This window comes from Oryzias latipes, chromosome 20, assembly GCF_053564925.1.
Source record: "Oryzias latipes strain Hd-rR chromosome 20, Olatipes_Hd-rR_3.1".
In the NCBI taxonomy this organism is placed as follows: domain Eukaryota; kingdom Metazoa; phylum Chordata; class Actinopteri; order Beloniformes; family Adrianichthyidae; genus Oryzias; species Oryzias latipes.
In genome coordinates, this window is record NC_136256.1 from 18,428,234 (window position 1) to 18,441,233 (window position 13,000).

The 13,000-nt window shown below is 36.1% G+C and overlaps 1 protein-coding gene across 6 annotated transcripts in view; it reads right to left on the reverse strand.

Annotated features, from left to right (window-relative positions):
* The window catches only part of tpk1 (thiamin pyrophosphokinase 1), a 70,612-nt gene that overhangs the window by 45,069 nt on the left and 12,543 nt on the right, over nt 1-13,000 (reverse strand). For all 6 annotated transcript variants that reach the window (XM_078938974.1, XM_004080990.5, XM_011488835.4 and 3 more), the window contains exon 4: nt 9,089-9,158. In XM_078938974.1, coding sequence (XP_078795100.1) covers nt 9,089-9,158 — 70 coding nt within the window. The remainder of the gene's footprint in view (nt 1-9,088; nt 9,159-13,000) is intronic.

The window sequence follows — 13,000 nt, forward strand, 5'->3', positions numbered from 1 at the left end:
ATCTTCATACTTTGCCTGTGCTGAAAGCTAGAGTTTGAGAAACACTTTGCTAAGGGAAAAATCCATTATATTTTGGTTGCCACTAACAGCTCTTTCTATTCCTCAGATTATTGTGGCACAGTAGCTTCACTGCCTTGCTATTGTTGAATTAAAAAAACAAACAAATACTAATTTAATTTAAATATATATACACATATATTGTCTATACACCATTTTGTGAAACAACGGCAACAGGAAACCATCAACTTTACTGAGCTACAAAAAAAAAAAAAACACATCACACATCCTAGTACTTTGTGGGATACATCCAACATATATGAAAATGTGTGTATTTTCTGTTTAGTTACTAAATCACTCCGTGTCTGATCAAACAATGTCTAATTCCCCACTTAATCAGGTACCTTTGATTAGTACCGTAAGAGCCACATATCGTCAATATTCCACTCACCTCCCACAGGCAAAACACATTTGCTAAGTTTATTAAGCCTCTATTATGCTTTGGCCTACAAGGCTCACCACTGAGAGCAAGGGAGAAGAAAAGAAAAAGACATGAATGTAATTTTAATTTTTTAATTAGGCCAATTTTAATAAAGGAAATTTAAACACAAAAAAAGTTGCAACATGTTACGAGAATTCAAAAGTGCAAAGCCTTAATGGAAATTGGCAGACCCCAGTTCCCCATGCTCATCAACTACACTTTGCATGTCACTTTCAAACACAAAAGCACTAAAGAAAAATATTTAAACAATAATTTTCCAAAGTACAAAATTTATCCGACGTGTGTTACAATTTCATGTTGGAAAAACACAAGAAATATTAAAAATAATGATTAAACAAAAGGACAAGAAAAAAGCACAACTTTTAGAGGTATTTCCTTTAGTTCTTCTTTGGAAAATTGCCCTTGAAAATGATGTTTACTGAGGGTTGACAGCATTCTCTCCTCCAAACCAGGATACAGACAATAATATGCTGACACAACTGTACTCTAAAAGCCTCTTCTGCATAAGTACACCACAGCTTAGTCAAACACTGACACAATCACATTTGCTTATGTTTGCATCTCCCTCAAATCATACACTGTAAATGTTATAAGACCTGCTTGAATAAAATTACCTCCTCCCACATTTCCCACCCTCTTATCCATCTCCTCACCCTCTCGACTTCTCAGAGGACTTGATTAAGAGTGATAATGAGGCGAAATACAGTTTTGATTTGAAGAAAGAAAAATGTAGGTCCAGTTAAAAGTAGGATGATAAAATGAAAGGCCATGTGAGACATAAGTCACTCTGACCCTCTCACGCACTTAGACTCTCACTCTGACATACGTATAACCTATAATTTTCACACTTATTGCAAATACATACTGTTTCTTTACATAGACATGCATTGTCCTCACACATAGACATTTTTTCTATTTACAAATAGTAACAATTGGTTCTGATATTTTCATGTTGTTTTCTTTTATTGTTTTTATTAACTATATGAGAGGGTTAGAATAAAGTCATAAGATTATTCAGGAACACGAGTTCTAACATCGTTCTTACAATCCAATCTCCTTGTAGATTTGGCTACTGCATAATAGGACAAAGGAAACGTCAGAAAAATGATGATAGAAGCAGCAGTTTTGAATGCTAAAAACATCCTGATGCCTGAAAATTCTACAAGACATGAAAGAAAAACTCAAAACAAGTTGAAGCTGAAACTTGGAATTGCAAAACTGGAAGAGTGGGTCCAGCAGATTCCAGAAACAACATCAGAAATCTTCTTCCAGCAGAACTACTTAAGAACAGTTAAAGAAAGGTGCAAACATTCTGGCTCCCAAGCTTCTAGCAAAGCAAACATAAAAGAGGAGTCCTTTCCTTATTTTGTTTTGATGTTTCTCAGGAATACTAATTAAGGAAAATGTCTTGTGTGAGACAACTGGCTTTGGATTTCTATTTGCTAATGGATGGTTCACTTCAAAGTCTCAAAATAAATAAAATATACTTAGCAATTCTTAAGAAACAGACAATAATATTATAAATATTTACAATTAGCTCAGTTTCTGAATTTATTGCAACCTTGTTGACGATATAACCTAGTAACATAATGTCTTAAGAAATTATGACTGTATGTGATCACTGTAAAAAGGGGGGGAAAAAAGAAATACTCATCTACATATGACTAACACTGCTATAGAGCTCAAAATACATAAAACTCCCTTCTGATACTTGGATATCAGGCACAAACATCACTCTGCTGCTTAGTGGTTCCAAGTCAAAGAGTTATTTAATACAGAGAGTAAAAATGAATCAACAAAACCTAAAGCACAAAGAAAGAAGGGTTGGAGCCATAAATGGGTGCATTCATTAGAATTCACCAGAAAAAGAAGCAAAAACAGCATTCGGAAAGAAATAAGTAAATCCTAAAAGAATGCAGTGTTCAAGCTTAAAATGGCATAGATTCAAGCGGCGTATCATCAAAGAGCAGAATACTCTAGAAGTATTAAGGTCTGAACAGGGCGGCGAGAGAACAACATACACACAAACCGAAAAACAAGCAGACACTCAATAACTTCTGCATTAGATGATTATGTCACTGCTTTAAAAAGGGGTCTTTTTTTTGCAAAGAAAAAGGATGAAGCTTTTATCAGGATCAGAGAGATAAACTGTGTTTTCCTTAGCACACCTCATGGAGAAGTGGAATCACTGTCACTTGACTTGTAGTAGGAAGCAAAAAGCCTTTCCCCTGAAGCGCCCTTTCCGCTCCACATACTCTATATCTACTATTAAGGGTGTTTTGACAGAAAATTATGTGGCACCTTTCTTTTAACAGCAGGAAGCCAACCACCCACTCTGTTCTTGTGACAGCACCAGTGAGTGTGGAGGCTGAGCAGAAATTTTTATTATCCTCATTATTTTTTGATGCACGCAGTGACAGGCAAACATGAACAATTTTACACTGCACCTAGTACCGGCATGCTTTTTTTTCTTCCCCAAATTCTTGTCATTATTTACATGATTTCCTTTGAATGGAACCGAAGCTACACTAGATATTTTTAGGAAATAACATAGCTTATCTTCACGAAACACATATTAAAAACGAGGTTTGAATGACGACAGGATGTGTGGCATTTTCTTGACTTTAGGTATTCAACTGATCCTGGACTTCATGTATATAGTAAGGCAGTGGATCATTACTTAGGTGGCTATCTCTATTGACAAATTCAGAGACTATTTAATATAAATATATCACAAATGTACCTTCATTTATATCATTATTTAGAAAAGTAGATCAGAGTCAGCAAAACATAACAGGTAAAAACAAAGTTTTTTTAAGAAAGAAATGGTATTAGTCACTAAATAATTTCACTCAAAAGATTCTTTGTCAACGTCCGGGTTAACCTAAGCAATAAAAAAAACATAAATATCCCTATAACATCTTACAACGAATCCTGAAAATGTTCTCACTGTCCTTTAATCTAAACTGACAACAGTGTTTGCAACCAACATGTTTTAAAAACTGATTTTATCCATTATTAGTGGAAATACCAAAAACGTTTGAGTATCATTTACAGGAACATTCTGGTACAACTTCTCCACCATGCTAGCAGAGAGTCAAAGATGTCACATTATAGATCACAAGATTTTAAATATGTTTAAATTTGTCAACTATATTTAAAGCTATTTTTTTCAGAAATTATTTCAGTAAACAAAACTGTAGTCTCAGTTTTCTGTGTACAAGAAACACTTGATACCTTTGAAGATTTATTGACATCCCGTTAGAGAAGCACATTTGGTCTGTTTAGTTTATGGATATAAAATAATTCAGCATTTAAGAGCAATAATTACAGCACCTCGACTGTGTGTATTTATAAAGATCTCGGACATTGAAAATATTTGTCCTCAAATGTACAAATCCCAAATATCCAAGTATTCAGATACCTGTTACAGCCTTTATGTATCAAACATCAATTTAAAACACAAAGAGTCCCTCCAACCAAATCTAATTGTTAAGAGAATGCCAAATAACTTCTTACAACCCATTATATTGCTTTTAAGCATCTGTAAAAACATTTAAGTGCAGCATCTAAAAATGTTAAAAGTATACTAAACCGTGAAAAAAACAGTCTTATAGTTTTAAGAAAAAGAGCTCTGGAAAAAATATAAATGTCCCTGAGCACTGAGGCCTAACATCTTTTTGAAACACTGTGCACTGATGAGATCTTTATTGTAGCCAATACCAATTAGACTGTATAGAAATGATGGATGTAGCAATCATTGTGTCATCAACTTGTTTGTCAACTCCAAATTTGCATCTTGGAGTTCCTTGATTGGTCCATCAATATCATTGTGCTATTTTAAAAAAAGAACATTAACAGCAGAGCATAGATGGCATTTTTGGAGACGATCCATTCCCATGTAGCAACATGTCAGCCAGAATGATGCCCGACCCCACAACAGTACCGTTTCTATGGTTTATGTTAGTATCAATATTTGTTATTGTAACATAGCTTATCATCTGCTTTCATTTGATTTGATTTTCTATTTGTGTGTTCAAAGCTGCAATGAAGTTGCACGGATTAGCACTGCCACAGGTGAGAAAGCGTCTAGTTTTTAATCAGACACTTTTTAGGGGCCGAAAATCACAATTATAGATGGATAACTAAAATCCTGGTCCATCCTGCATATCTTACAGTCAGCGATTCCGATTGTTTTTCAGGATCGACTGATCACAAATCAGCTACGAAAGGCAGCGTTTCAAAAATCACTGCTCTGTTTTATAAAATGAAGAAACTGTTAATTAACGCCCAATCACTGATGTCTCGTACTTTTCATGACACAGATTTGTTGCAGTATACGGACCAAACCGTGTAGCTTTCTCATTTGTTCAGGTGAATACGCAAATCCCCTTTAAAGCATTTGTAACACAAAATGGCAACAACGTCATTTGTTTCTGTCCGATTGGAGAAGCCTGTGCCCGTTTTTAGATGAAAATATAGGTGAAGCGTAAGAAACCACATCTATGTGAGAGTAATAACTGAGAACAGCAACTCGTAACTTCATGCTGTCAGTGGCATCAGCCTGCTAACTCTGCCAGGGCACAGATGTAAGAGACTGAGGGATTTACAATGACAGACTACTGAAATTCCCTGTTCAACCGTGAGCTACACTGTGAACCAGCTCTAACACCTTTCTTTCATTTCTCCCCTGACTTACTTAACTTCTTTTGAGCCCAGATCACACAACAGCTTCAAGTGTATTGTTTAGCTCATAAACTCAATGTTTTTAAAGGGTCTATGCCATGCATGATCATTTTTGAGCTTTTAACTGTATTATAATGTTCATTTCTCAAAAGAGAACCCCCAAAGTAGTATTTTGATGGGTTCACGCATTTCTAAGGATTCTACTAAAAACCTGCGCTCTCAGCCCCCCCAAACCCAACTCACGAGCCTGATGATGTTGATGTTTGTTTTCAAATAAAAGACAAACCAAGGCTACTGTCCTGAATTGATGGTAATCCATATCCAGCATTGCACAGACATTGGTAATGAACCGAACCGTTTCCGTTTGGTGCCCAAATCGTGAGATTTGCACCGCATCGAAATTATTCACCAACCCTCTTCATACTGTAGGTGGCAAACATGTGCTACTAAATAGTAGAAGAAGAAGAAGAAGAAGAAAGCCCTCCCTGCTTTTCCAGTGTGAACACCATGGGCATTCTTGAACGTGCCTCAAATCCCCGGTGTGAGCGAAGCTTAAGGCCAAAATAGGCTTTGTGCGCAATATTTAACTACTACTGTTATTTTACAGTTTTAATGAAATCTGTGTTCCCAAAGAAGATATAATCCTTTGGTAAGATTGCCTATCTCAAAATGACACCAGCAACACAATAAAAACCACAAACGTTCAGCAAACAGTCCAGCAGAACATTTTTTGACTTATTTGTCTTGCTTTTTTAAGAAATATTTCATGCAAATTACCCTCCCTTTTGTTGTAGTCTTGCTGTTTTTGAATTCTTTCTTCTCTATTTCCACATTACCAGTAGTCTTCAATTCTTCAATTGTATTGAGGTGAAGAGGTACTGTTTTGTTCTTGTTTCTGCTCCAATCTTATCAAACTTGATAAGAGTTGATTGATTACTTGAAGCACTTTCCTGCTTTTCTGTATCCATTATTTCTCTTTGGCCCATTAATATTATCATTTGTGGTTAAACACGTTTTGGCTTGTTGATATATTAGAACATCCCCACCCTTTTGTGTTTCCTTTCCCCTTCTCCTTCCTCTCCTCAAGCCTCAAATTGTTATACAGAACATTTTAGAACATGTTTGATTTTGGAGTTTAAAGAAAGAGCTGGCCTGACAGCTCCACTGTGCAGACTGCTGACAGAGCTCAGACTACAGAGGTCACAGGATGAATCTACAGTGTCACACAGCATATGAAAAATGCCTCTACCATCAGACCAAAACTTATCCGTGGTATATATGCTCAGTTCATTTGACAGGCTAAAATGTATTATCTACTTTAGTTTTAAACCATCACTGAAAATACACATGCTCTTTTTTTGTCCGCAAACAACACACTTACTCAACTCTCCCAAATGTTAATAGAAAGATATTGCTAATTGCTAAGCAATTAGATTCAAAATCTATAACCAATTACTGTGAACGAGAGAAGAGTTTTTGATTTTTCAACTATTATTGCAAAAAAAACAACAACTTTCTCACTACTTAACTCAAAAAGCACTTACTGTTTCATTTTAAGCAATTACACTTTGTTTTGGACCAGACTAGGATTGTGTGGTATGCTATTTTTGTAAGTCTACTTGTAGTTTTACCTAAAAAAGATGAATTATCACTTATTTACTGCCCAGTTTTATTCCGTCTAAACCATTAATAATGTTTATTGCTATATAGAATTAGGTATACAATCCCCCCCCCCCATATCATGCAGCCCTAATTCATGTTAATACAACCCAACGTCTATCTTACCCATTAGACCATGACAGGTTGAGCATTTCTTCTCCCTCATAGGATGACCCAGTCTCCATTTTCCCCTGTTTTTGTCACAATAGCTGTATACTTGCTGACAGCTTCTCACTGCTGCCAACTTTGCAGTTTTCTCAAAGTATTTTTTTCAAAAAAAGAAGCAGTTTTGTAAAATGTTGCAGTGTCTAGTACATTAATAAAACATTTTGCATCAACTTGAGGATATTTTTTCCCCCTTCGTTGCCATCTTTTGTAAGTATACTAAAATAGCATTCTCTTAATTATTTTTGTTTGCAAATATGACAAATACCAAAACACAGATGTTGCCAAACATGTTATTTACAAATATTTAAAATATGTGACTGTTAGTTATCAAGTCTTTAAGGGCATTATTTCAGTCATTATGTTGTGCCACGTTGAAAAAAAAAATAGCAAGAATTCACAAAAAGTGTCCTGAGTACAAATTAAAAGACAAAAAAAAACATGTTATATAATATTGCATGTTGTTTTAAAAAATTGTAAGATGAATTCAAACACTAGTTCAAGATACAAATAAATGTATCCAGTTTTTTTCCCCAACTGCCTTAAACAGGTTATTATTATTTATCCGTTTTTTTAACAATTTAAACACATATTGAACCATTTTCTGTGTAGTTTTATGTATTATTCATTATTTTAATAGTAAGTTGTTTACCTTTTTTTAAATGCATGACTGCTGCAATGACCTGTGGGCACTTTTAGTTTCATTGTATGTGTGAAGATGACAAAGATCTATCTATCTATCTATCTAATGTTTTTTTTTTTACAATATCTATAGTAAATTTATTGTAAATCACGAATTCTTGATAAAATGCAGAGCTGTACATTTTTGTCACTTTAAAATACTCAAGAATTACTAATTTAAGCATTATCACAGTAAAACAATTTAGAACATATATGTTTGTCTCACAGATTTTCTCCAAGTAAATGCATGATAAAAATTTCACTTAAGTACAATTTTCATGAATATAAACTAGCTACATAGACCCAAAACATGTTTGAATAGTAGACTTTTGTTGAGTCTGACCTTTTTCTATTGGATTTTAGCTTTGGATTGTCATTTTAAACTACTGGTTAGAATTTCTTTGTAAGGACATAAATGTGTCTAAACAGTGTCACTTAGCAAAAATGTGTCCTAAGCTTTAATGTGGAACATTCATAATGGTTGTTGCGATGAGAAAAATCACAAGAATATGTTCACAGACAAAAATAGAGAGCTCCAACATCCCATTCACACCCTGGTGAAAATGCTCACTCAGGCTCATGCTCTGGGTGTTAATGTGAAAGTCTCGACACTTCAGGGACCCGATGATCCCCACATCCATCTGCTGTCCTGACAGGAGTCCTCCATTAGTCTGAAAAAGCTGCTGCTACAGGTAGTACACCTACACTTCTTCATCAAAGTGCACACATAAACGGGTTATCACTCTGAATCGCACACGTGTACAGTCACAAACATGGAATTAATTTAGAAAACTATGGATGGACAACTCCGGCTTCCTCCCACAGTCCAAAAACATGCTTCATAGGTTGATTGGTTACTCTTAATTGTCCTGACTGTAGAGTGTGGCTCTGCGACAGACTATCAACCTGTCCAGGGTATACACCGCCTTAGCCAGACAGGAGCCAGGTTAGGCTCTGGCAGCTCCATGACCCCAAAAGGGATACAACTGATTAAGAAAATTGATGCATGGATGTGGATGGACAGTATGGTTCAGAAGCTTCCACTGTCATACCAAACTGTTTTACAAATTATAATCAGTGACTGCTTTTTTTCTTGGCAAAGAACTATGGGTGTGAGTAATCAACCAAATCGATGAGTCGATTTATTGTCAAAACTCAAGCTTCTGTCTCCCCGTCCGACCACCAGAGGTCCTTTTATGTTAGATGTTTGCCTCCTACGTCAATGGGGTCATATGGAGTATATATTTTTTTAAACTGTTGCAATGATTGCATTGGTTGTTTTGCTATTTGTTTGTATACCGCAAATTATATCGTTATCGCAATATTGATCACTTATATCGCATATCGCAAGTTTTGCTCATATCCTCCAGCCCTAATGTGACCATAAGGCTAAGTTACCTGTCATGACATCCAGCAGTTACTTCATACAGATGATTGGCAGCTCCATCAGCACATGCTTTCAAAAGCGCTGAGGAAAGGGAGACAGGCAGAGAAAACATTAGTCTGAGCACCACAAAATTATTTAACTCTACCATTTTAGACAGTTAATCCCATAGTGAAAGTCAAACTTAGAAAGGAAATCTATGGTTTTCCAATAAAACAGCTGGACATGTTTAAGCAAAGTGTGGTTTCTGAGTTTCAGCTTTTAAATTCAAATTTAAATGTAGGCTTTTCTGAACAGTTGTAGGTTATAGCAGGAAAAGGTGTGACAGTTCACAAAACAACACTTTCTCACCAAGTAAAACGAAATCTATTATTTTCTACCATTTCTAATGCATTTATTTCTGCCATGTTGTTGAAAAGCCCAAAGTTTGAATAAAGTCCACACTGGCTACCCCCTGGGTAAACGGTCCAAACAGGTTGTTATTTAAAATGATTATTAAGATGTTATTCATGTTGCCATAAATGACATGCAAATGCATGCTCTTTCATGGTTTCGATTCGATTCATGCTGAATAAGAAGCTTATTTTTTTAAAGTCTGCTTTCTGTTTGGGGCTTTTGTGGTGCACACCGGGGAGAACTTCAAAGGACCAGCTGATATTTTCTACTCGTACCTTGTTGTGAACTAACTAAAGCCTGCACCAAAGAGACAGGCAACACTTGCAAATGTGTTTTTTTACTTTTTACCAGCTCGGTCCATTCTAGAAACAAAAGCCTTTCACTATCAGAATATGATGCTGACTTTGAGTGAAATATGTATGAATATATAATGTAAAAGTAAATTTGAGCAAAACAAAACTTTGGTAAAAAGAGTTTTTTTTTTTTTTAATTATTGGGAAAAGTCATTATTTCTGACATTGATTCCAAACATGGTTTGTTTCGTCAGTCTGCTTGTGCCAAGTGGGAAACCTCACCTGAACTCTTGTTGACTGCAAGACATCAAATTGTTTGTCAGATTGTTGGTAAGTTAAGACCGAGAAAATAGTATTCAGAGAGTATTTATTTGAAAGCAAAAAAAAACATGGTAGCATTTGCCTCAATCGTTCTTTTTTAAAGAAAGATCCCTATGGAGGTGCTGTCCTTTCCAGTCAGCAATGAAGAGAAAAGTAGAGACTATTGTTAGTCTGAGGTAGAGTCATTGATTTCCTTAAAGACCCACTCATGTTTTTGATGTTTTTCACGTGTTCTTGTGGCATTTTTCACATGATGGAGGACACATATAAAGAAGATTAAGTTCAGAATTGCATTTCTGAGTATTTCTTCATCCAAATTGTTGTGAATCAGGAGCAGGCAAAAACTGCTGCTCTGCAGACGATATAAGTTGTTTGATTTTGGCTAGAAAGGACACAATCATGATTAAAAGACCACTAGGAGATGCTTTTTCAGTCACTAATAAGATGATCAGAGTGAGGCTGAGCAACACTAACTCAAAAAAAAATGTTTATTGCAAAAAGTCAACCAAAAAAACAAACAAATGTGTCATAAGGTGACAAACTTTAGATGACAAAATTAATTTGCAACTGCATGAAAATTGAGATTTATTTTAGGATCCTTTTTCTTCTTTTAGTCAAAAAGCTCTAAACTTGAACATAACTGTTATGGAATGTGCATGCATAATCTTATTAACATGACTATGCTGTGATGTGAAATGTTCATTAGATTTTTATTGTAAGGATAAATATTATTCTAATCCCTAAAGCAGTCAAATTGGATTTTACCATTATTCTGACAGATGTTCTTTTAAAAATGTGCTTGGAACAACAGAATAACTATAGAAAATAAATAATTTCTTTTTCTATTTGATTTTCTTACTGAAACTGCTGAGAAAATAATCCGAATCAGAATCAGAAATACTTTATTGATCCCACACGTGGGAAATTTGTTTGTCACCATAGCAACTGATAGCAGAGGGGAAAAAAAGACTTAGAATGAAATAAAAAAAAAAAAAAACAAGAACAAAGAAAATGTAGCATAAATGCAAACATCAAGGTAGTATAATTTAAAAAGCTATTTACAGAACAGTGCAGGTAAAAAGATGTGCAAAAGAAATGTGCAAAATAGAAAAAAAACTAAATAAATAGATAATAAAAATGTGCAAAGGTTATCTTTTGCATTGTGAGTTGTTGTACAGGGTTATTGCACGGGTTATTGCAAATAAACAAATGTTTTAGCAGAAACTAATGCCTGAAGCTCCTATCGCATGTGGATGTTCCTTTGAAAAATAACACAGAAGCCAAATGATGCCATGCAAAAAAATAAGCATTCACAAGTGTAAAGTGCTGGAAAGATCCACTTATGTCTCGCAAACCAAAGAACAAACACACACTTTAGTAACTAAAGTGCAGCGGCAAAACTGCACAAAACATTTCCATAAATGTGAAACGTTTAAGTCACATATGCAAGACTTGAACAATGTTTACAGGTGGATTTCGGGTTGCGGCAGATGCAGATGCCTAATGATTGATGGCAGTATGACAGCGGGTTGGGACAGCGGGAACAGTTGACAGCGATGACCTTGTAAGTATACCAGTCATCATAATCCCTCCCAGCAGGTTGCTGAACACTCTCCTTGTCAATCACTCATATCCACATGATGGATAATACATCTCCAAGCATGTGGCTAAAAACTGTATGTACTCTTTTTGAAACACACCTTTGGATTTTAATGTAAAAAAGGTAGATGTGCACACTTACCGTCACTGCTGAGAGGCTAATCTAAGGGCAAGCTTCTATTGATGAAGTTTGTGGGGAGGATTAATGCCTGTCAAGATGGTGCTTTAGCGCTGAACAGGAGAGGGCAAATGGTCACAGAGAGGTGTAAAAAGTTTACAGCCATTATGATGCCCTAATGCACACTCTTCGTTTATCAGCACACATCTCTACCCTATTCTCTGATACAATACATATCGCGATACAAAGCACCACAATCCACACTTTTGTATGGTACTGGCAGCAACGTGGCACAGAGTTTCGATTTGGTACCCATGCCCAGAAAAAACTAAGTAGTACACGTCTCATAAGAGACGTGTACTATTTAGTTTGTGGATCCTGCCTCTGGCTCATCTCTGGCTCGTCTCTGCTCTGTGCCTGACCGAGTACCTCGTCTCTGCTCCTGCTCCTACACCTGGCTGTGGTTCCTGTCTCCGGCTCGACTCGCGCCTTTGACTGTCCCCACAACCACAGCTGGATGAAGCTCGTCTGCTGGACTTTTATATATGTAGTTGTAGATTTAGATAAGTTAATTCTTCTCTAAGATTTCTGGTAAATCGCCTGTCCGTCCTGGGGGAGGATCCCTCCTTCATGTGGGCACCCCTGAGGTTTCTTCGTTTTTTCCGGAATCCGGTTTTTTTGGGAGTTTTTCCTTACCGCGAAGGGGGGTCTAAGGGCAGGGATGCCAGTATAGCTTAGTCAGTTTGTTAGTTCATTTTAGTATTTTTCTATTGAACTCTTTGTATTCGTGATCCTTTTGATTTCATGTTTTACTTTGAAGCCCATCGAGACGACTGTTGTTGTGATTTTGGGCTATACAAATAAAATTGAATTGAATTGAATAAGAACAAAACTGCAAGGCTGACTGAACATTAAGCATTTAACACAAGCTGTTTCTCGCAAGATCTTGTTTGGCTGTGGTGCTTAAAGACGCCCAATGTGCGACGCTACGAACTAGCAGTCGGTGTTTTACGTGTTAAACAAGAGTTAGATGCTGAATGACACCCATAAATAATTAAATAAAGTCTTGACAGCGTTTTAAATACGTACCAGTATCGCCAAATGGAATATCGCAATATACTGCCGGATCAATTTTTCCCTACACCCCTATTCTTCTCCACTTCCATCATCATTTCTGAACTTTTCCTTACATGGTGCTG